General features: G+C 33.7%; 1 protein-coding gene across 1 annotated transcript in view; it reads right to left on the bottom strand.

Annotated features, from left to right (window-relative positions):
- The window catches only part of CSMD1 (CUB and Sushi multiple domains 1), a 1,092,714-nt gene that overhangs the window by 280,441 nt on the left and 790,387 nt on the right, over positions 1-21,886 (bottom strand). Inside the window, exons 11-12 of the mRNA XM_053939637.1 lie at positions 9,302-9,405; positions 2,191-2,303 (exon numbers count right to left, since the gene is read on the bottom strand). Coding sequence (XP_053795612.1) covers positions 2,191-2,303; positions 9,302-9,405 — 217 coding nt within the window. The remainder of the gene's footprint in view (positions 1-2,190; positions 2,304-9,301; positions 9,406-21,886) is intronic.

Raw genomic sequence — 21,886 nt, 5'->3', positions numbered from 1 at the left:
AGATTAATTTACACTAGAAATTCCAGAAAGAAATTATAGCAGAAAATATAAATTGTCTGATATATATTATTTAAATTTTTAAACTTTTTCATAGGGTTACGAGAAGGCAAAGTTCATAATTTTGGTTTGAGGAAACAGTGTAAATTGTCAGATCCATAACTTGTGCCAACACACTCTCTCCACTATATAATCACTATTTCCACTGAATGCATTTCACAAATGAATTTTTTAAAGACAATATACTTTCTAAATAAACACAGACTCGAGAAATGACTCAAGTACAAAAGATAAAACCATGACAGAAGGGTCAAGAAGGGGTACGGTTCTGTGAGATAAAGAGTATGTGATTCTACTCATGCAATAAAACCTACTTAAGCTGTGTAACGATACAGGCTTAATGCATGGTGCAATGTCTTAAGATTCCTTGATTTCTTAGCCATAGAAGGGCTACAAGCCTTAAATCTGATTTTTCATTCACAGCTCTTGTACATCACTCTTAATCAACTGGGACAGTGTTTCAAGAGCCTCTGTAATTTTCCTTGTTCTCATATGGTTATTCTCATGGCCATGGACTGCAAATCTCAGTTGTATTTCTATGGAGGATTCTCATGGGAAATGATTGCCATCCTCAGGAGAATCACCCCTTCTTTCTCCTCTTTTTTCCTTATTTTGTTGATTTCAGTTCACATTAAAGAAAACCAAAACATGGTGCATAAAATAAGTCAATAGTAATAATTAAAACACCTCAAATATTATCCAGCAATATGTGCACACAGAAACTTAAACTATGAATGTAAAACAGTTGATCTGATTACCATGCTCCAATCAGTACCATGAATGGGAATAACAAATAGTGAGCTTGAGTGAGTCCCAAAGAAATACAGTGTTAGGGAAAAATAATGGTGGCAGTATAACCCTAATTACTGCTATTACCACCACCTGCTTCAAAGGAGAGACCACTAGTAGAAAACTATTGGTGTGGAGAAGTAACATCACGTTTCCTCACTGACCACTGGGGAATATTTCCCGTTCCTGTTCCTTTCAATGTTCACAATATGTCACAGCCACAGACTCTACTTCTAAAAACCTGCTCAGGCAAGCCATAATGTCCTTAGTGCAATAAATGTATAACTTTCTAAACTTGAGGTTAACATCTCCATAACTTTTCACTCTTTATTTTGCCTGTTTTGGTATTGATGAAACAGTAAGGTAACTAGAAATGAAGTGAAACACTTAAACAGGGTATACTTTCAGTTATTGAACTGTGAAAAGTCTCTCAATGTTTTGCAGCATTTTTTGTACAAAACTAATTTTTACAAGATTATTATCAAATTATTTTCATCATATATGCCCATAAGGTACTATTGAAAATAGTATCAAGTGTTTTCCCTTATCCTTAAGGTGAACTAATTAACATGGAAATTAACAGAAAATGATACCAGATGTTAATAAGAAAGAGCTCTTTCTAGCTGCAGGTCTATACAACGTATTGAAAAGGGAAAAATTCAATACATGCATGCATACTAAGGGATATCAGGTATTTTTAAATACAATTAATCAACTTCAGAAGGTACTGAATTTCACACCATCAAAAAAAAAAACCAAAAAAACCATGATGTTTATATTGCAAAAGTTCTCCTTTCTTTGAGACAGAAGCAACACAAATGAGGCTAGAGTAACTTAGATCTTTTTTTTAGTTAAATTTCCACAATTCTATACAACTTCCTAATTTCCATAATAATATACAATATATCTAGTCTGTTGTTTTCATCACATACTAATTTTGACTTAGCTCTGTGAAGATTCTCAGTGAGGCATGAAAATAAGTTTTATAACTACCCCAATAAAGTATTAGAATATTAACAATATTTTTCAAATAGTATCCAATATGATATGGGTTAGCAGAATGTAAAATTTAAGACCCTTCAAATATATGAGAAATTTGTAGTTTCTATTGACCTTTCAGCAAAAAGTATTAGCACAATAAATTTCATTTTTACTTGCAAATATTTTTACTTATTTTGTAGGTATTTGCAAATCCATGTCTTCGTTTACTATTAATTGTCAACAGAGACAGCATAAAAACTCTTTAAGTTTGTGAAAGGACTAAATGCCTATTTGAAATTAATTTGTTGGGGTATAATGAAGTAAGTGACAACATAAGTTTAAAATAGTTACTTTAGCTCATACCTTGATAAACAGCTTTGAATCCTGGTGAGCCAATGCTGTCATCAGATTGTAAATGAAGCCACATCTGGTTGCTCATGCTCACAATAAGATCAGGAACACTAGATCCAGTGAGTCTGTATGTAGGATAAATGGCAAAGTCATTTGTAGATGCATAAATTACTACTACTACTACTACTATCACCACCACTACCACAAAACACTGGCTTTTAAGCTATTCACATCCTGTTTTAATCAGTTGTTTTTATGATAAAATTAACTATTCTATATTAAATAGAACATTATGTGAAGTAATAGAAAAAATATTTTGAATGACTGCATTCAACAATGATTAAACACTTCCAATAAAGCTGTTCCCACCTAAAGTTTCCATTAAGTAATTAAGTTGTATGAGATGAGAGTGACTGTATGAATTAGTTTTCACCTGTTTGGATCAGTATTGCTCTTCTGCCATGCTTTTTAAAAGTGAAGAAAATTGCTTTACATGCCTTACAGCCTGTGTGTCCAGAATTTACTACAATCACATCTACTCCATTCAAATAACTCAGAATGATCTCTCAAATTTCGGGAAACTGCTATTTCTCACTCAGCAACGTGTCATAGCTCTGTATAGGTAAGTACAGTGCAGTATACAACACATATAAGGCAAAGTGGTGAATCCCATCATAAAACTTCAGCGCTTGTCAGTAGTATCACTTATACATCTATAATTCTGATATCAAAAAATTGTGTGTCAAAAAGAATCATTAGGAAATACTGCTTCTTTATAGTGAAAAACAAGTGCATAATCAGGTTCTAGTCCTGAACAGCCATTCAGATCCTGGTGATAGGTACACAGTTTTACAAAAAGTATTGGGAAAAGTCACACATAAAAAGTGGCCATAGAATCTCACTACCTAAACTTTTATCAGACACAAAACAGAAAATTCTCTGTCTTTCTTCCAACCCTCAGTCTTGATTACGCAAAACAAACAGGCATCAGTTAAGTAAAACTAATGATGTGCCAAAACAAGATAAGATGTTCTAGAAGCAGAATTTATCAAGAAAACAGTGTATGGATTATTCCAAAGACATATTATTTAAATATAGTAAACCAGTTGTTAATACTGTGAAATGTAAAGATAGAATAAAAGGAGAGGCTGAGCAGAAACAAGGTGAGAACTGAGGAACCATGAGACAAAATATAGGAATTCTCTGTCTTCAGTCAAGGTTATGAACAAGAAACTATATCCCATATCTACAATAATTTGGGTTCTTACTCAGATATATTGAAAATAAAATTTAAAACCACAATCTCCATATCAGAAGAATGGGCTTACTAATTACTACTGAACATAGCACCTGGAACTGCTGATAAAATGGCTGAGTTTGCTCTAATATGATCTATAGGATTTCTGGTTAGCAAGTATATGTTAGCAAGTATTTGATTATTATGATACTAAAGGTGCAGAAAAGGAGGGAAAAACTCCATTGTAACTCAGCATATGCAAACACACAAACAGTGTTTATCTTGGATAAGTAAGGAAATCAGGAAACAATGATAAATAGCTAGGTTGCTCAGTTTGACCTGTGTAAGAATGAAAATAAAGCAGCTGCTTAGTCTGAAAACTGAGCTGCTTACCAAATTAATTTGGAATTGTACAGGTTCAAAGTGATGCTAGCTATAGTCAGAATATTTAATATTCTCTTGCTGATAAAAGAATGAATGTTGATAAAGTTGGGACATTCATTTAAATGAATAATATAGCCAGCTTAGGAAAGGAAGATACCTCACCAGACAGTGAGTAACTTAAACAAAAGTAGTTTAGGAGATGCCTGCAGAACTACATATAAAAAGAAAGAAAATGTAAAGATTCCATATACATTGAAGGACAACTGGAAACTTGTGGTTTTTCTCCAAAAATTTCTCAATGGCTATTTAGATGTGTAAACCTATGCATTACCAACTAACAACTGTTTAAGTGGCTCTCTTTATTTTCAGTAATCTGATTAATGTATGAGACCTACACTGATAATTTCTGAACACAGATAAGATGAACCCTGAAATTCTAAGTCTGTATGAGTAGGATGGAACACTTTCAATTAATATAAATGTCTCTATGAAATGCAAGGAAAAAAAAAAAAAAAAAAAAAAAAAAAAAAAAAAAAAAAAAAAAAAAAAGCCACAACTGAATAAGGTAAACCGATCAAATAGGCAGAGTCTTCTCCCTTCAAAATGCCAGTGGTCTATCCATAGATGGTAGATACGAACCAAACAAAATTCAATTGCTTTCTCAAATTCACATCTAGGGGTATAGGAAGAGGGCCAAGACTTTTGGAATGGAAGGAAGTGGGAAAAAACAATTCCCCCCCAAAACTGAAAAAAGAAGACAAAGGCAGAAATCAATAAAATGTAGTCTTTTTTTTTTTTTTTTTTTTTTTTTGTGTGGTAGTTTCTGTGTGTGTTTTTGTTTTGTTTTATTTGCCAGTTTGGTTGGGGTTTTGTTGTTGTTACTGTTTGGTTTTATTCCTTGAAAATGCTTCCATAGATAGAACTACATCCTTCAACTAGGACAGAAGATAAAGCATATCAAATGTTTAGGGAATGCAGATCTCTCTACCAACACATGTTGTTACTGACTCTGAGTTTGTCACAGTCTGTAATCATCTCAAGATCAGATAATATGCAAGTTCAAGAACAGAGACTTGCAGACCAGCCATTCAGGCAGTTTGGCTGGTGCTAACCTCGTTTCATGCGGTGATGACCTCAGTTCATCACCACATGAAGGAAATTAAAAATGCTGAGGCAAACTTAAGCTGAGCTTCTCACTGTTCTGAACAGATCACAGGTCAGAAAAGGCAACTCTAATTGAAAGCAATTTTTTGCAACAGCTCGCTCTCTGCTTAGTTATTCACAAGAAGCCAGATCCAAGCTATTGAGAAAGGTCTCCAGGAGCAGTAATATTGGTTTTTACCAGTTATGAAAGGGTAGGTTCTTTTCCAAGCCACCAGTAAGTTTCCAAACTTCGTAGAAGAAAAGGTTTACTAAAAGCATTTTACTACCATGGATGCTTTTACTGTGTACTGAAATAGCTGACATAATGAATTGGTTTTGAATCACTAATGTACAATTTCTTCTTTTTATTGAAGGAAAAACAACTAACACTTTTCTATACAGGAAATAGTTTAAAAAGTCATGTTTTAAGGAAATAATTTTTAAAAATTAAGCTTTAATGTAAGTGCTGCAAGACGAACATAAATCATAACATTTGGAGGCAAAGCAGACCTTCTAAAGCAATGTGTTAGTTTAATACACAAGAATTTAAAAAGAGAAAACAGGACATTGAAGGAAACATTCTGACTGATAAACATATAATAATGACTAATGAATTATTTTGAAAGGGTTCTAGTTCTAGCCAAACTCTGTTAAATATAAGAAATAACTGCTTTCAAAACTTTATAACCTAAGCATATTTAGATTACTATTAAGTAAGTTGTATTACTGTTTTCCAAAGCTAAACATCTCAGCCTACATAATCCATGAAGATTACTAATTTTTCCAACAAGTAAGGATTACAGATGAAGAATTGATAAAAATCATAAAATTGATGTGAATATCCCTCTTTATTTATTTAAGATATTGGTAATTAGATTTTTAGAAAAGTTTACTATAAATATAAAATGAAATACTTTAATAAATTAAAACCCAACAGATCCTCAATTAATATGCCAAATAGACTCTCAAATAAATGTATAAAATTGATTTGAAATAATTTGCTCTTCACCAAAGTGTGTTGGGTTTTGTATGATCTCAGTGCTATCTTTCGTGAAGTTAAAACTTTCCCTAAGTATTTTCCCAATTTTGTCCAAAAAAATAAAGATGGGGAGTCTATTTTTTTCTCCATTTTAATCAAGATTCCTTCATATTCCCCTCGAGCTGTAGTGCTACAGCTTAGATGTTACGCAGACCATTGCTAATGGATGAGAGTTCAGACATTATGGAAAGCTTGTGCTAGGAAAGATCATTATATCTTATGATTCTCAACTCCCTCAATCTTCTTTCCATAAAGTATTTAAAGGTTCCCTATTTACTGACCTGCCTTTAGACAGTTCCAGTGTTCATAGGTTGACTGACTTATAAGCATCCTGGCACAACTGAACTCATTATAAAGTTTGAGTTTGTTTACAATACAAGGTTTGTTTACAATGTTTAAATTTACAGTTAAGCACCCAATAAAGAGGTAGCTACTACCTTCAGGACTTTAGCACCTGAGAACTGGAACTGCTGAGGCTTATATGTTGAGACATGTCAATTTTCTGCTAAGCTGAAAGATTCAAATACTTAGAATTAGATTTGAATTTAGAAAGATATGTATTTTATTATAATGTGTTCAAACTAAATCAGAAAAGCTGCAAAGTTTTAGACTCAAGTGCATGAGATTCTACAGTGATATTCTGCATAATTTCTGCAGAAATTCAGGCATTTTGTCTGCTACAGAAGCTTGAAGAGTGTAAGAAAAGTTGTATTATTTCTTTAATGTACTATAAGAAATTTAGAAATTAAATCTAGCCAGAAAAGTCTTCGCTGTAGGCTCCTTCATTCTCCTGGGATTAATAAGAAACTGCAAGGTGCTGCTCAAAGCTCATTAAATGTAACAGATGTTATTATAACCAACTAATAAAAAATTTTGATAAGAAAATCACTCTGACATTTAGTTATGAACTTTCTCATGATAATATATCTACAAGTGGGCCTAGTGTTTTATGAGGGATGTTACTTTGCATTTACGAAAGATCCTTCTGAACAGCAAGTGAAATGGCACGTATCTGTGATGCTGTTTAAGTATTACATATTTCGTAATGCATGATATATTCCAGTGTTTAGTAACTTTGAGAACACTGTCTCAGTAGAAATTCAGATTCATTATTAATTATCATGAGACTATAGTTTTGTCCTTGGGCCTTCCTGTATTCCAGTGTATTTCAGTTATTAATAATTTCGTTTTTCAAATGATTTTCATTGTAATTCTAATTTTGCTACCCAAAAGGCAGATAAATTTATTTGCATAGATTTCACTTTGAGCAAACATACAATTTATAGTAAAGATAGTAGGACCAACACTGTACCATAATCCTATGTGATGGGCTGTGGAGTAACAGGGATAAAACAGTTGTTATTTTAGTCAAAAAAATATACTGAAGAAATGGTTAGAAGTAAAGTATGTCTCTAGTGAGAACATTATACTAGTTCTAGAAATGCCAGTGATGGATTTAGAAGTGGATGTTGGCTACAGGATTTTTAAAATGCTATTAAAGTGAAAAAAAGTTATAGGAGGTGATGTTATTATGGAGTGCTGCGTATTAAATTAATATAAGAATTAATATGAGAAAATAATATTTTTAAATTTTTATGTTTATTTTTTGCACAGTCAAGGAAAATAGATGTGAACTAGGTAGTCACAGACTAAATGGCTTCAACTGGAAAGGTAAAAAAAAAGAAAATTGACACATAGTTTTAATTTTGACATAATTTTGGCAAATTTTGACATATGAAGTATGCAGAATGTAGAAAACAATTAAAAGTTTGGGATAGCAAATTTACTACTTAAAGACTTGACTCAAGGAGTTTTGCAATCTCTATGAGCAAAAACATATCCCAACTCAAAAAGAAAAAAAAATGCAAACCCTTTTGTCATAGTTACAAGTAATTAAATCAACTTCACCAGAAGGACTGTTGCATTATACAACTGGTCTGCAAAATACAAGAAAAAATAAACTTAGGTGTGGAAATCCATTCCCAGTTCATGTTTTTCTTGTTAGTATAATGTGTAAGCCCTCAAAACAGGGTATTTTTTTGCTTGTTTTAATTTTTGTTTTTTATTTTCTCTTTTTCAGATACTCAGAATATAGAATTCAATTTACTCAGTAGCAGATACTTGGTATTGCAACCCAAGAAAAACAAGCATTGAGCAAATAATTCAACAATTTTTTATAATACCTTTTAAGTCAAATTAAACTAGGGTTTTTCTAAGAACTTGGATAGGACAGTTCAGAAATTAGCAATTAATAACTTTATCTATTCTAAACCAATACATATAATGGAATTATTGTCCTTGGATCTCTCCCTGCAAAAGCATTCTAGTTTATTTAAAATAAAATGTGTGGGTGTTAAGAGCACTTATTTGCTATCATTAAGTAAAGGAAACATATAAAGGCAATCTATTTATATGGATTAAAACCCTCTCAAAATATAAAACTACAATGGATTATTTTTATCAAATGTGTTCAATACTGTCTTTATCCAACGGAATTTTATGCTAAGTCAAGTAATGTTATTATGGCATAAATGCTGCTAATTTCTCTTATCTAGTCACTGATAATTTATCAAAGCTGTAATTTTGTTCTGTGTTTGATGACCAGGATTCACATGATAACTTAAGCCTCTAAAAGCGATAGCCAAAATCTCTTGTTAACCACAGGCTCTCATTATGCAGTAAGAAAAAATGAGCATATGCAACAAAAATGAGATGGTTAAGGTAGATGAGATCAATTAATCTGTACAGGGTTCTATTATTTCCATTAGTCCAGAAGTATTGAAGAGCTGTATATTAAGAGTAGCTATCTAGTCTGGAATTTTCTTTCAAATTTATCTAAATTCCTATACCATCAATATATGATATTGTATTATTCCATAAAGCATGTTCATTACAACTTTATACACAAATCCGATTTTGAATATTCAAATTTTGGTATCAATCAATGCCTCATTTTTTTACACAAGTTGTATCTTCTGTTTGCTGAAATCCAAGCCTTTTATTGTTTTATTCCCTTAATTGCTGGTGAATGCAATTACAGTTATACAGGTAGTTGTTTTTTAATGGAAGCATTTATTTTCTTTTAAAAAATTCAATTTACAGTTTTTAGTCCCCAGTGTTAAAGCGTATAAAGATGCTACTAAAGATTTGGAGTGAACTTTGTAATGAACAATCTTCTTTGACAGTGTTTGAATTTTAAGCTTACATTAATTATCAAGTTCAATACATTAAAATTGCAAATTTAAGTAGATATATCCTAGCCTGGAAGAAACAACATGACAGCAAATTTCCAAGGAAAATTTTTGAAGTTGTCTACTTACACATACAACACTGTTCTGGTATCACCAACTTTCCCAGCATCTCCAACAGTAAGAGTATCATAGCCTCTTTCCAGTTCAAACTCTTCAAAAGCAAGCTTTATGACCTATTAAAATTAAATAACTCAGTTACTTCAAAACACTCCCACATGTTATCTAACCTGTTTCATTCTTGAATTATTTGCCTACTATAAATCAAATAATGACACAATAATAATTTTTTGAACAATAACTAGAAAGACCACAAGTGCAGAAACTTCTGTGTTTTCTCATACTTAGGAGCAAGTCACTGCCATAATGCTTCAGAAGTATCACATACTAAGATACAAAGATGCCAGTCACCACTAACTGGCGATAATTGTTCATTACTGAAGTAAGAAATTTGTTTTCTTTTTTTTTAACTGTATTAGCTATATAAAAATTGTATAGCTAGTATTGGAAGTATATTAAAACATTCTTATCTGTTGGATTATACAATAACAAGGTAGATCATATGAACTACCAACTCATAAAAAGATGGAGGAGGCAGGTTCACAGAAATCAAAAGCACGAATTTCCTTGCATAAATTACTAACATTAAACTGTGATTCTACATAATGACTAGACATGAATTGCCAAGAAAATTACAAAGGTATCTCTCAGAATTCTTTGAAAAGTTATTTACGAAACTGTGATTTTTTAAGATAAAATAAAGTATGAAAATGGACTTAGTTTCTATTAAAGAACAATTCTAAGGCAAGCAATTCTAGAGTTCAGTATTGGCAAGTAGTTGCACTAGATATATGTGTGCACATATATCAGGACATTGTACCTTTTTGTAATTTGATACAAAAGGTTTCTGCAAACAACTTGACACGAAAGTGCAGACAGTCAGTGATTTCCCACAAAATTATTCATTTTATCTTTATACTAACTTTTGAGATATTCCTGGGTAAGCTCTCAGACAACATCAACCATTGCATGTGTTGCAGTTAATTTTTCTTTTGTTTTGTGGGTAGAAACAACATTTGGGTCAGATTTGAGCTTTCAGCACAAGCCTTATTATGCTCCTTTTTTGGAAGAAACACATGGAAAAACTATGTTTTCCCTTCACTTAAGTTTATTGCTACGTGATCATCAAGGCAGAATGCATCTCAATCAAATTTTAGCCCTGTAAAAAAGCATAATCCAAGCTAAGCTAATTGTTTAAACTTTCTCAGTATTAAAAAAGAAAGTCAGGCCACCTCATTTCTGTGTTGGAATTGGAAAAGTCTAGTACAATGAACTGTAGAGAGGAACTTACACCACTAGATTAGGTGATCTTTACAGTGCACTATGTTGCTTTTATTTGGAACCCAAAGAAAAGCCTACAGGCAGAGAAAATCCACAGTCTTTCCCTCATCGACTAGGGGGTCATCTAAAAGGAGATCAGGTTGGATCTGCCTTTCCTAAAGCCCTGCTGGCAGGGCCCCATGCCTTGGTTGTCCATTGTTACAATAATCATATGATTTTCAGGCAATATGCTTCAGATAAAACAATATACATTTTCATCTTCTCCTGATGTACCTTCTAGGACTCCTAGATTATATCAATGTTAACATGCAAAATTTAATTATTAAATCAAGACTAATAAAGCCAAAATGAAGCAAAAATTATGTAGAAGCACAAAAAGAGAGTTGTTCCTGGCAAGAAAAAATAACTGCAAGACTTTTAATGCAATTATTATTTCATATGGAGGAGGAAACCTGATAGAATATCCCATGAAAATATATGGTAATATATTCTTTAAATAATAATATTTAGTCTGGTTAGACTCAGAAATTCTTTTACACAACAATTTTAAAACAAATATGAATATTCACCTCTTTAATACTAAAGTTAGAAAAAAAAGTAATTGGATATAAACCATAAACAAAAGTTTTAAGCTTCTGGCTAAGCATATAGGAAATGTGACAAGAAACATTCCTTTATGGGAGATACATTGTGAAGATATATTACACACTATTAAACAAAATCTTGTTATCTTCATTTCCATGATAATTGGTATTCTATGCTAACACATAAAATCTTTCGGATAGACCCTCAAATGGTTGAGGGTTAAGAGCACTAACTTGAATTCCTTCAATCTGACTCATATAAACTAAATTTTAACACATAAACAGTAAGCACCCAGTCTAATCATTACTCTTTTCACAGTCAGTGGACAAAAAATGGCATTTTTCTGTCATAACATTTCCTGGGTTGGAAAGAACCCACAAGGATCATTGAGTACAATTCCTGGCCCTGCACAAGACAGCCCCAAGTCACACCACGTGCCTGAGGCTTGGTGCTTTGACCACTTCTCTGCAGAGCCTGTTCAGTGCCCAGCCTGCCTCTGAGTGAAGAACCTTTTCCTGATATTCAACCTCCAGGTTGTCTGGAAACCCCCCCTGACATAGTTTTAGGCCATTCCCTCAGGTCTGGTCACTGGTGAGCACACAGAAAAGATCAGGGTCTGCCCCTCCTCCTCCATTCACAAGAATCTGTAACTGCAATGAAATGCCTGCTCAGTCTCCTCCAGGCTGAACAGACCAAGTGACATCAGCTGCTCCCACTACAGCTTCCTCTCAAGGCCCTTCACCGTCTTTGCTGCTCTCCTTTGGATGATCTCTAACAGTTTAATGTCCTTTTAATACTGCAGTGTCCAAAACTGCCCCCAGCACTCAAGGTGAGGCCACCCCAGTGCAGAGCAGAGTGGGACAATCCCCTCCCTTGCCCACTGGCCATGCTGGGCCTGATGCCCCCCAGGACAGGGCTGGCCCTGCTGGCTGCCAGAGCACTGCTCACTTCTATTCAGCTTGCTGAATAGAATGGACCAGGTCCCCCAGGTCCATTTCCACAACTCTGATTCCCGTTTCTCATCTATACATACAATCAGGATTGCTCCATCCCAGATGTAGAATCCAGCACTTGGCCCTCCTATGGCTTTTTGAACTTTCTATGGCTGGCGATTGTCCAGTACTCCAATTTATTGAGGTCTGTTTGCAGAGCCTCCCTACCTCTGAGGGAATCAACAGCTCCTCCCAGTTTTGTATCATCTGCAAACCTGCTCAGTATTCCTTCCAGTCCTGTATCCCTGTCATTTATGACAATATGGGAGGGAACTGGGCTAAGGATGAAGCCCTGTGGAACCCCAGTAGTGACAGGACCCCGGTCCTGACACACCCCTTTGTGTCCAAACCATGAGCCAGTTGCTCACCCATCATATGATGTGTTTATGCAGTTGAGTTCTGGACATTTTGTCCAGAAGGATCCTGTGAGACACAGTATTAAAAAATTTACTGAAATCCAGAAAGATCACATCAACTGGGCTCCCTTGATCAACTAGGTGGGTTACCCTATAATAAAAGAAAATTAAGTATGTCAAGCAGAACTTTCCGCTCATGAAGAACTGGTCACTGTGACCATTGACTGTGCTGCCCTTCAGTTGTTTTTCAATAATTCCCAGAATAATTTTCTCCAAAATTTTACTAAACACTTAAGTGAGACTGACAAAAGTCATATTACCTGTCTTACGGTGGAGCAAACTACCACTTAGAATGGGAGTTTTGATGACTATGGGAAACTAATATTTACCTGTATCTATTTGGTTAAAATTTGTGTGTAGATAAAACTTTGAATCATCAGAAGAATTTTTAAGATTTGTTAGATGGCAGATTGAAGAATATAAGACAGTTTTGTATGGATATAGATATGAGTACGGCATAGGAAAAACTTATGAGGATTCAATAATATCACAATATACCACAATATACTACATATGTGGTTAAACAGTATTGATTTATATACCAAGGGAGGAAAAAAGCAGCTCTGAGGTACTTATCCAGATTCAATTTTGTTTTGCAATTAGGAATTCCAGTAATACTAATTTGACCATCACCATTTACATATGCTTAATATGAACAGATTAAATGAAGAAAATAATTAATTTTCATTTAGAAAAACTGGAAACCTGCAAATTGCTTCCAAACATATTATGTTTATTTCTGGATGATCGGTTACATTCTTCTTACAGAAGAATGATCCTCTTTGCTTTCTAAAAGGTATGAGACAAAATTCCCTTTTAAGCAATTCAAAATTATTACTTCTTATTAGATAAATAGACTGTGAAAACAGAAAACAAGAAAAAGCTTAAAAATATGAGACACCTAAGAAGGTACCTATACAAAAGTTCTGCAAGTGAATTTGTCATAATTAGTTTTTTATTTGAAACATTTTCCTTTATCCTAGATACTCCCATACTTTATATTTCTGTTGGCATAATTGCTGTTGCAAGCAATGGATAAAAGTAGCACCAGAGTTGTAGGAAATGCCTGTATGGACACTCTGCCTGGAGGAAGCAATAGGGCACACGGCAATGCTACATCTCCAAAACATCTAGGTGTGCATGTTCTTTTCACTACTAAAAAGAACTATTTTACTATTACTTAAATATGTTATAAGTGTATGCATTAAGAGAAAGTATTAAGTAAGAGCACTGATTTTTTTCTAAAATGCAAGAAGAAATGAAAACTCCCCGTAAGATATCTGTTATATTTACAAGCAAGTCAAGTCACCAACTTCAAAACAGCAGCAATGCGTTAACAGAAGTGTATCTTATCCCCCCAAAAAATGAAACCAAACAAAAAGAACCCAAAATACCCCTAAAAATCCCAAACAAAAACACAAAAAACAAAAAACAAAAACTCCAAAGAAAAACAAAAACCCAAAACAAAGAAACCAACAAAAACAAAATCCCCATAAAAAACACAAAAAATCAAACCCAAACGAAGAAAAGAAAAAAAACCAAAACCACAAAAACAAGCAAATAAACCTATCCACAACAAAAAGAAAAAAAAAACTGAGGACTTGCTTTGAAGGAACATCTCTTCAAGATGAGAAAATACAGTGAGACAATTTGTTGCCTGAGTAATACTACAGTACCATACATTACAATCAGAAAATAAAACAGTCCTGAGCATCCATGATTGTTGCGATGCACTAAATAGTTATTTAGTTGTTGTTTTGCACTGGGTGATTGGGAATTTGCACTGAATAGTTTTTATATTGCACTATGTCACATTGGTTTATTCCACACACATTTCCCCTCCTCCCACCTAAGCCTCAGGTGTGATGGCTCTCCCTGACCTGCTCCCCCCTCCCCTTCTCCTCACCCGTGTCCCATTGGATGTGGCCCCTCGGTTTTGCCCCACCCATTTTTCCCTGGTCTTGAAACCCCCCGGAGGACACACTCTTGCTCTCTCTCTCTCTCTTGGACACCATCATACACCTCGGCCTCTGTTACCCCCTGAGGTGTTGCCTGGATCTGAGGTGGCTCCTGATAATAAACAGGATTCAGTCCCAAGGAGAAGAGCGCCTTTTATCTTTTATCTGTGTCCATGTAGGATTCCTGCCCCATGATCAGAGGGGACAAAAAATGGATTTCCAACACATGATTAGAAATTTTAAAATAATAAAAAGAAGATGCATTAGTATAAAATTTTATAAAAATTTATAAAAAACAGCTTTTTATAAAAGCTGTTTGCAGCTGTCATAGGTTATTTCATTTCATTGACAAACATAACAGTACTTAATGTAGTAGTATTTTCCTTCAAATGTGACAGTATTTTCCCACTTTGCATCTTCCCTCTGCTGCTATGTAAATACTGAAAGTAACATAAATATTCAATTTTTTTTATTACAGACACAAACATGGAGATACTGAAATAGTCTTTCAGATTCCTAAATTTTTTTTTTTTTTAAATTTTAGAAGAATGGAGCCAGATTCTTAAAGTAGTGCTTTAAACCAAGGTTTGGAGCACCTATTTCACTTAAAGAGCGACGTAATATAAAAGCAATGTCAAAAGATGTTGCCATTATTAGAGAACATATAGAAGAATCCAGTATTCTTTAAAACTCTCAAAACTCCACTCTTTCCCTAGCCCACCCCTCCTACAGTGATATCTCTTGAATTTTTAAGTGGCAATGTAATTATGGCCAAAATCCAGTGGAAGAGGAAATGTAAAAAATTGACTATAAATAGTAATAAAACTAGGTAACTCTAATGCATAAATTTTATGGGTGATTTATAGTGAAAGATGGCATAACGTTTTTTTTCATATTCCTTTGTAAATCAAGTTATTAATTTTCCCTCAAAGCCCTTAAAAAGGTAAAACATTTATTCCAGCAATATTATTAAGAATTTGGCATGAGTAAAGCTGCAATTAATAAGATGCAAAATTAATACCAGGTTGAAATAGGCTCCAACCAGACAAAATAAAATTGATGCCAATACAAGGGCCTGTCCTGTAAAATTTTAATACCTCCAGTTTTTGTTGAATAACTTTGAACTTATTGAAAACGCTTTGATTATTCTGTTCATTATTTTAAAGAAATGTTGAAGGCTTTTGGTACTACCATTATCCAACAACTGCAGTTACTTAAAAACCAATTACAAAAAGAAATTTGCTTATTTTTCAATATTGGCATTATAATTTATATTCCTCATTCTCAGGAATTTATTTTGCTTTTAGCCTCCACTAATGACTTGAAAATTAACTAATAACCACACCTGGTAGAAATTAAACAAAGATAAGAAGGAAATAACAGTAATATCATATAATAGTAATAATATAAAACCAAAAATGCTGATGCTGTATTAAAAAAAGAGGAAAAAAGTAAAATCACAATAATAATAATAATACAAAAAACCTAAGAGTTTGTTTTATAATAACTATTACCAGGTGACTGCCCCATGCCTGGAGCATTTATAAGGTAAGTAAACACAGACTGCCTTTTTCCCACAGCTTTTCTTTCTTTGGATTGCCATTGATAACATAGATAACTTTGAACGTACTTGCCTTACTCAACATAGCCCTTCCTCAGCAAGTTAATTAAGGACAAATAATCTGAGCTCTTTGGAAGAAAACAATAAGAACAATCTTAAGAAAAATCAGCTCATTTTGTTTATGTAGTAAAAGTTATTAAGTGATTTGACACTAATCTTAAACTATTCCAATAAGGAAGAACTTTCTGATAGGATAAAAAGGATAGATACACAGTGGCTGGAAGCTAAACATATAAAAAATAGAGAATTAATTGCAAAAATGAGAATAATAAAATTCTTGATACTATGAAGTGCCATTTTTAGTGGTAGCTGTTGATTATGTAAAATAGATCTATAACTAATCATCTACTTAAGGAATTTAAATACATCCACAGTAAGGAAATGAGCACGTTTTTAGGCACAGTTTTGTTTCTTCTGTAGAAGGAGACATAAAAAAAAAAATCCCATAATGATGATTTCAGAGTTAACAGAGCTGCCACAATCTGTTACTCAGTCAGAGAAGCAGCTTGTTGCCAAGTTAGACTTTAATCTTCAGCTATAGTGCCTAAACATCATGTTGAATTTCACTTTGCCATCTTAATCATTGAAACATTTTCCTTCTTCTCTGTTTGTTTGTTATGTATACAAATATGTTGCCATTTCTAAGTACACAGAATATTATACAGCATTAAAATTTAAGTCCAATGAATATTTCACATTTATGTGAGCCATATTTTTAATGAATTGTCAATCAATTTGATTTAGGTTTGAAAGATAAAATTAAAACAATAAAAAGCAGAATTGCAAGAGGAGATAATTATTCATATGTTCACACTAAAAGTTTGGAATTTATCACTTTTGGACAATTTTAGACAACTCTCTGATATAGTAGGATGATCTATTTCTCATTTTCTGCCAAAGAAAACTGCCAAATATATGGCTTTCATTTTTGCTCCTGCTGCTGCTCCAACTGTCAGTAGGAAACAAATATGGAAATACAAGCTTTAAAGAAACATTATGTCATTTGTTTTAAACTGAAAAATGGAAAAGGAATCAAAAAAAAACATGCATCTATTTACTTGCCATTCATCAAAAATAATTCTGATTGTGCTAATTGTATTATTGTAAATATTTTTCAAAATATTTTAAAGAAATACTTCTAGATTTGTTGTTCAAAACCAGGTCTGAAAATACTGTTCTTTAAATTTGAAAATTAAAAGCTCCAGCTAGCATTTTTAAAAAACAAATTACACATACACTATGATCACATGAATTACCAGATAATAACTCTGACTTAAATAAAGGCTGAGAATATCACTTATTAAATGAACACAACAATTTTTTTTTTGCCTTAGAAAATTAAGCAGGAGAAAAATATTTAGTTTACCCCATTTGACTGTTGTTTTTCTTCCTAAAATCTTTAAAGAGTAGGTTAATTTTATTAATTAATTCAAAGTGCATATGAAGCTTGATAGAACACATGAAATAAAGGTCTACATGAAGAAGTGTTTAAGTGCATATCCATCTATACACAAGCTATTCTCTAGACAGAGCCTTGTGTGGGAATTCTAAGTGTTAAATCTCAGCCCTGGTATTATTGTGTAGTCCTTAAAGCAATTAATTTCAAGTCCTTGAAAATTACTTATTTAACAGCATAATTCTTTAAGACTTTTCTGACATTTTAATTCTTCTTACTTAAACTTCATATGAAACATGAACCATATATGGCAAATATTCAAATTTCAGAAAACTTAAAAAAAAATATAATGAATTCTGTGTGTCTCAATTCAAATATGATTGTACAGTATTTACCAGGGGAATTCAAATACCTTTGTAATGACATGTGAGTCAGTGGAATGTCCAGGATATAAAAGTAAGAAAATAACAAAACAGATTTGCATTTGTGACCTTAAACAAAAAATTAACTATGGGAAATCCATACATACTAAGTAGTTCTAAGTCAAATATTATTTTTGGTTGAACATGTTGGGTAAACCCTTTATTTCATTACACTACTTTAAAGATAATTTCCTGCAATACTAACCATCTGTCACTAGTAGCAGAAAGGTCCATAAACACCTGTTTTCTTTGAGAAGTAGAGTACTTGAGCTTGTTGGTTTCTTGTTATTATAGCATAATAGTTCCAAGAGCACAAACTATTTCATTTAGAAGGGTGACACATCTTGCCATCACACTGTATGGTGGAAACAGGCAACTGAAGTGAATACTGGAAAGCCTCCAGAGGTACAAGGAGATGCCAAAATATTTATAGAAGGAAATGCTGTTGCATCCCGGGTTTGAGTTCACATTAGGGGTTCTGATATGTGTTAGTTAGCCGGTTCTGTATACCCCCGTGCACGCCCCAGGTTCCCCCCTGCCGTGGTGCTCTGCTCCCGGTCTCTTACCATTGAAGCTCACCATGCCAGTCCTGTAACCACCCCCCTGTCCACTCCAGAGAGTTCGGTGTCTGTCACCCTGTTCCCGCAACCCCATTTGCCCCAGAGCCCGGTCTGCCTTTGTCACATCCCCGTTGGTTGCCCCAGTCCACGTCACTCCCCTGTACCCTGCCCCCATTGGGCGAGGCGGGCTTCCGCCTCCCTCAGCCCGCCTCCTAGAAAACCCTATGCCTTCCTTTGTTCAGGGCCATTTTCATCCACAGATTAACTTAGACCGACTTCTAAAGTTGCATTTTCTTTAGAGCTTTTCTTCCTACTCTATTTTTAAAACAGACAACAAGTCTGTTGGCCCAAGTGTACTTTTGAAATAAAATCCAAATTGTTTTCTGAATAATTCCCTGCATTATAATTACTACTGTTTTCATAAACTAAAATTCAATTCAACCTCCTGTCTAGGAAGTAATAAGAATCTTAGCATGTGACAACAAGCTTTGTAATTTACAATTACATTTTTACATGAAAAAATAAAAAGGAAAGGAGCCATAAATTGCAGCCTGTGGGAAGGACTCACATTCAAGCTGTTCATGAATGACTGCTATCCCAAAAGAGGGACACTGCAATAGAGCAGCCTACAAGTGTGAAGAAGAAGTGGCAGGGAGGAGTTGTTAATCAGACTGCAGTCCATATTCCTCACACCTTTTCACCATTCAGTCAGGAAGTTGCAGAATAGTTTGACTTGAGAAAAAAGCTTTTATTGTTGTTTCTCACCATCCTACTCTATTTTTAATTGTCTGTAAATTAATCTTCCCAAAGTTGAATCTATTTTGCCTAATTGGTGCTCAATCTCCCATCTTTACCTTGACCCATGAGCTTTTTCACCTTATTTTATCCCCCTGGCCTGATGAGGAGGAGCAAGAAAGCAGCTTGGTGGGCACCTGGCAGCCAGACAAGATCAACCCACCACAACTATATAGGAGAATTGAAACATTAAAATTACTTCTAATAAAATGACTTATGAAGATATTTGCATTCATCTATAGTAAATATTAACTTCTTAGAGATTATGGTGAGAAAACAAAATTCTTTCTCCCAAAAGCCATAAAAATAATGATAGTGATGAAGCACATACATTTTGAACATTGTTCAGCAGTGCTTCTCATGGTTTAAATTTCCAAAAATAAAAAGCACAACACAAAACCTAATTACATATTTAATCTTTTTGGTAATAAAAGCCTACCTGTCTTGGCTTTAAAATCCAATCTCCGACACCTCAATGTACTTTCTCAAATCCTATACTTATGTTGAAAATGCCCCTTGCATCTCAGTGATAATGAATATATTTTCATCCTGTGCCATGAGATTTATATGTATTAAGAGGAAGTGGTAAATATGATTGACTTTAATGATTGTAAGCCAATTCCTTTAGAGTCTACCTTGATTTTGTCTTTGCATTTATAAGCACTTGAGTACAGCTGTTCTTGACCTGCATTGTTCTTGACCTGAAAAGAATATACTAGAATCTGTGAAGATTATCTCTGGTCATTAGTATCAAAACCATACAGCAATCTGCTCGAATATGCAGGTCACAGTGCCCTGTAAGAACACGTTTGGGTGGAAGACATTATTTGGCTCTAATTCAAATTATAAATGGGTAAACAGAACAGTTTCTGTCAGTTTGCTAAGACATCATCTGTGATGAATATTCAATGAGGAGATTATGTAAAAACAGCATTAAAATGTAAAGAGAATAGTAGTTAAGGATATGTGCAATTTCCCCTCTGCAGTATTAAATCACTTACTTTTAAATCAATGTAAAACATATAAATAATTTACTCCAGAAAAAAAATTGCTCCATAGCAAACTGTGCAACTGTGCTATCAATAAAATAGTGGGGGAAGGGGGGGGGGGAAAGGAAGAATATTCTTAAAGATGGATTTCGAAGACTTTTGGACCAGTTTTAAATAGTATTTTTTTCCAAAGATGTGTGCTCAGTTACTTTCTTGTTGAAATCCTTACTGACACAGTAACATGAAGAAATATTGGCTAGAAAATTAAATGCAATGTAAACCACACTTGAGACAAGCTGGGCCAGTGACTAAATGAAGTAGCTTTTAAGACACAAGAACAGTTAAAATTTCACTTACATGTCAATGACATCTGCAAGCCAAAAAGCTTTAGGTGGAGTTATATATTTCTTTTTTCCTTGTTTAGCTAATTAAAAACCCAGTGTTCTGATGTTCCTGCAATTTCTTCTTTTGTTTCTATAACAATGTATAAGCACTGCATGCATTTTTTTAATATTTAGAATAAATTCTAACACTGGCATTATATAATTCTATCACAAAGAGACGAAGAATGAGAATTTGCAATGTAGTTTTGGAGGTTGAGAGAACATTTTGATAAATCATGTTCAAGTTTATTCCTCAAAAAAACTTATCTATCTTGAGCAACAATAACAGCATTGTATCAAAGAGCTTGAGAAAACATAATAAAATTGTGTCCTGGCACTTCAGAACAAAAGCAAATCACAAAATATCCCTAAAGGCTAAAACTATTTTTTAATATTTGACCAAGAAATGGTATTAAGTCTTTAAAACCTGAAATGAAAATGAAAAATGTAATTTTAGCAAGATAAAATAAAATTTAAAGTGGAATTAATGTTGACATCGTCTATGCTTAATAACATATTGGTGACCTTTTTTGCCTTAAGACAAGAACTTATAGCAATGCATGCAATATGGACTTTGTTATCAGGCATAGGCTAGGGTAGGAGTAGGACAGGATAGATAGTGTAGAATAGATAAAGGTAGAATAACAAAGGCAGGATGAATAGAATAGAATAGAATAGAATAGAATAGAATAGAATAGAATAGAATAGAATAGAATAGAATAGAATAGAATAGAATAGAATAGAATAGAATAGAATAGAATAGAATAGAATGCCTGACCACTTCAGGGCTGACCTAAATTTAGCTTATGTTATTAAGGGCATTTTTCAAACCCTCTTAAACACTGACAGGCTTGGAGCACACTCTAGGACCACTCTAGGAATCCTGTTCCGCTGTTTGGCCACCCTGTTGGAAAAGAAATAATTCCTGATGTCCAGTCGAAACCTCCCCTAGCTTTGAACCATTCCCTGAATTCCAGGGAGAATAGCTCACATCTCCCTCTCCACTTCCCCTCCTAAGGGATGGACACTCTTAAACAACTAACACAATAATAAAAGATCTATGATGTGAACTGTTCAATTCTGCCATGAATGGAAATTAATAAAAGAACTGTACTTAAGACTCCAGGCACAATTGCCCATGCACCTTTAAAGAAAAATATGGAAGTGGAGAGCCTCTGTAATAATTTCAGAAAGAAGAT

Source organism: Vidua chalybeata, chromosome 3 (assembly GCF_026979565.1).
Source record: "Vidua chalybeata isolate OUT-0048 chromosome 3, bVidCha1 merged haplotype, whole genome shotgun sequence".
NCBI lineage: Eukaryota > Metazoa > Chordata > Aves > Passeriformes > Viduidae > Vidua > Vidua chalybeata.
Note: the sequence above shows the minus strand (reverse complement) of the source record. Positions and strands in the feature narration are given on the sequence as shown.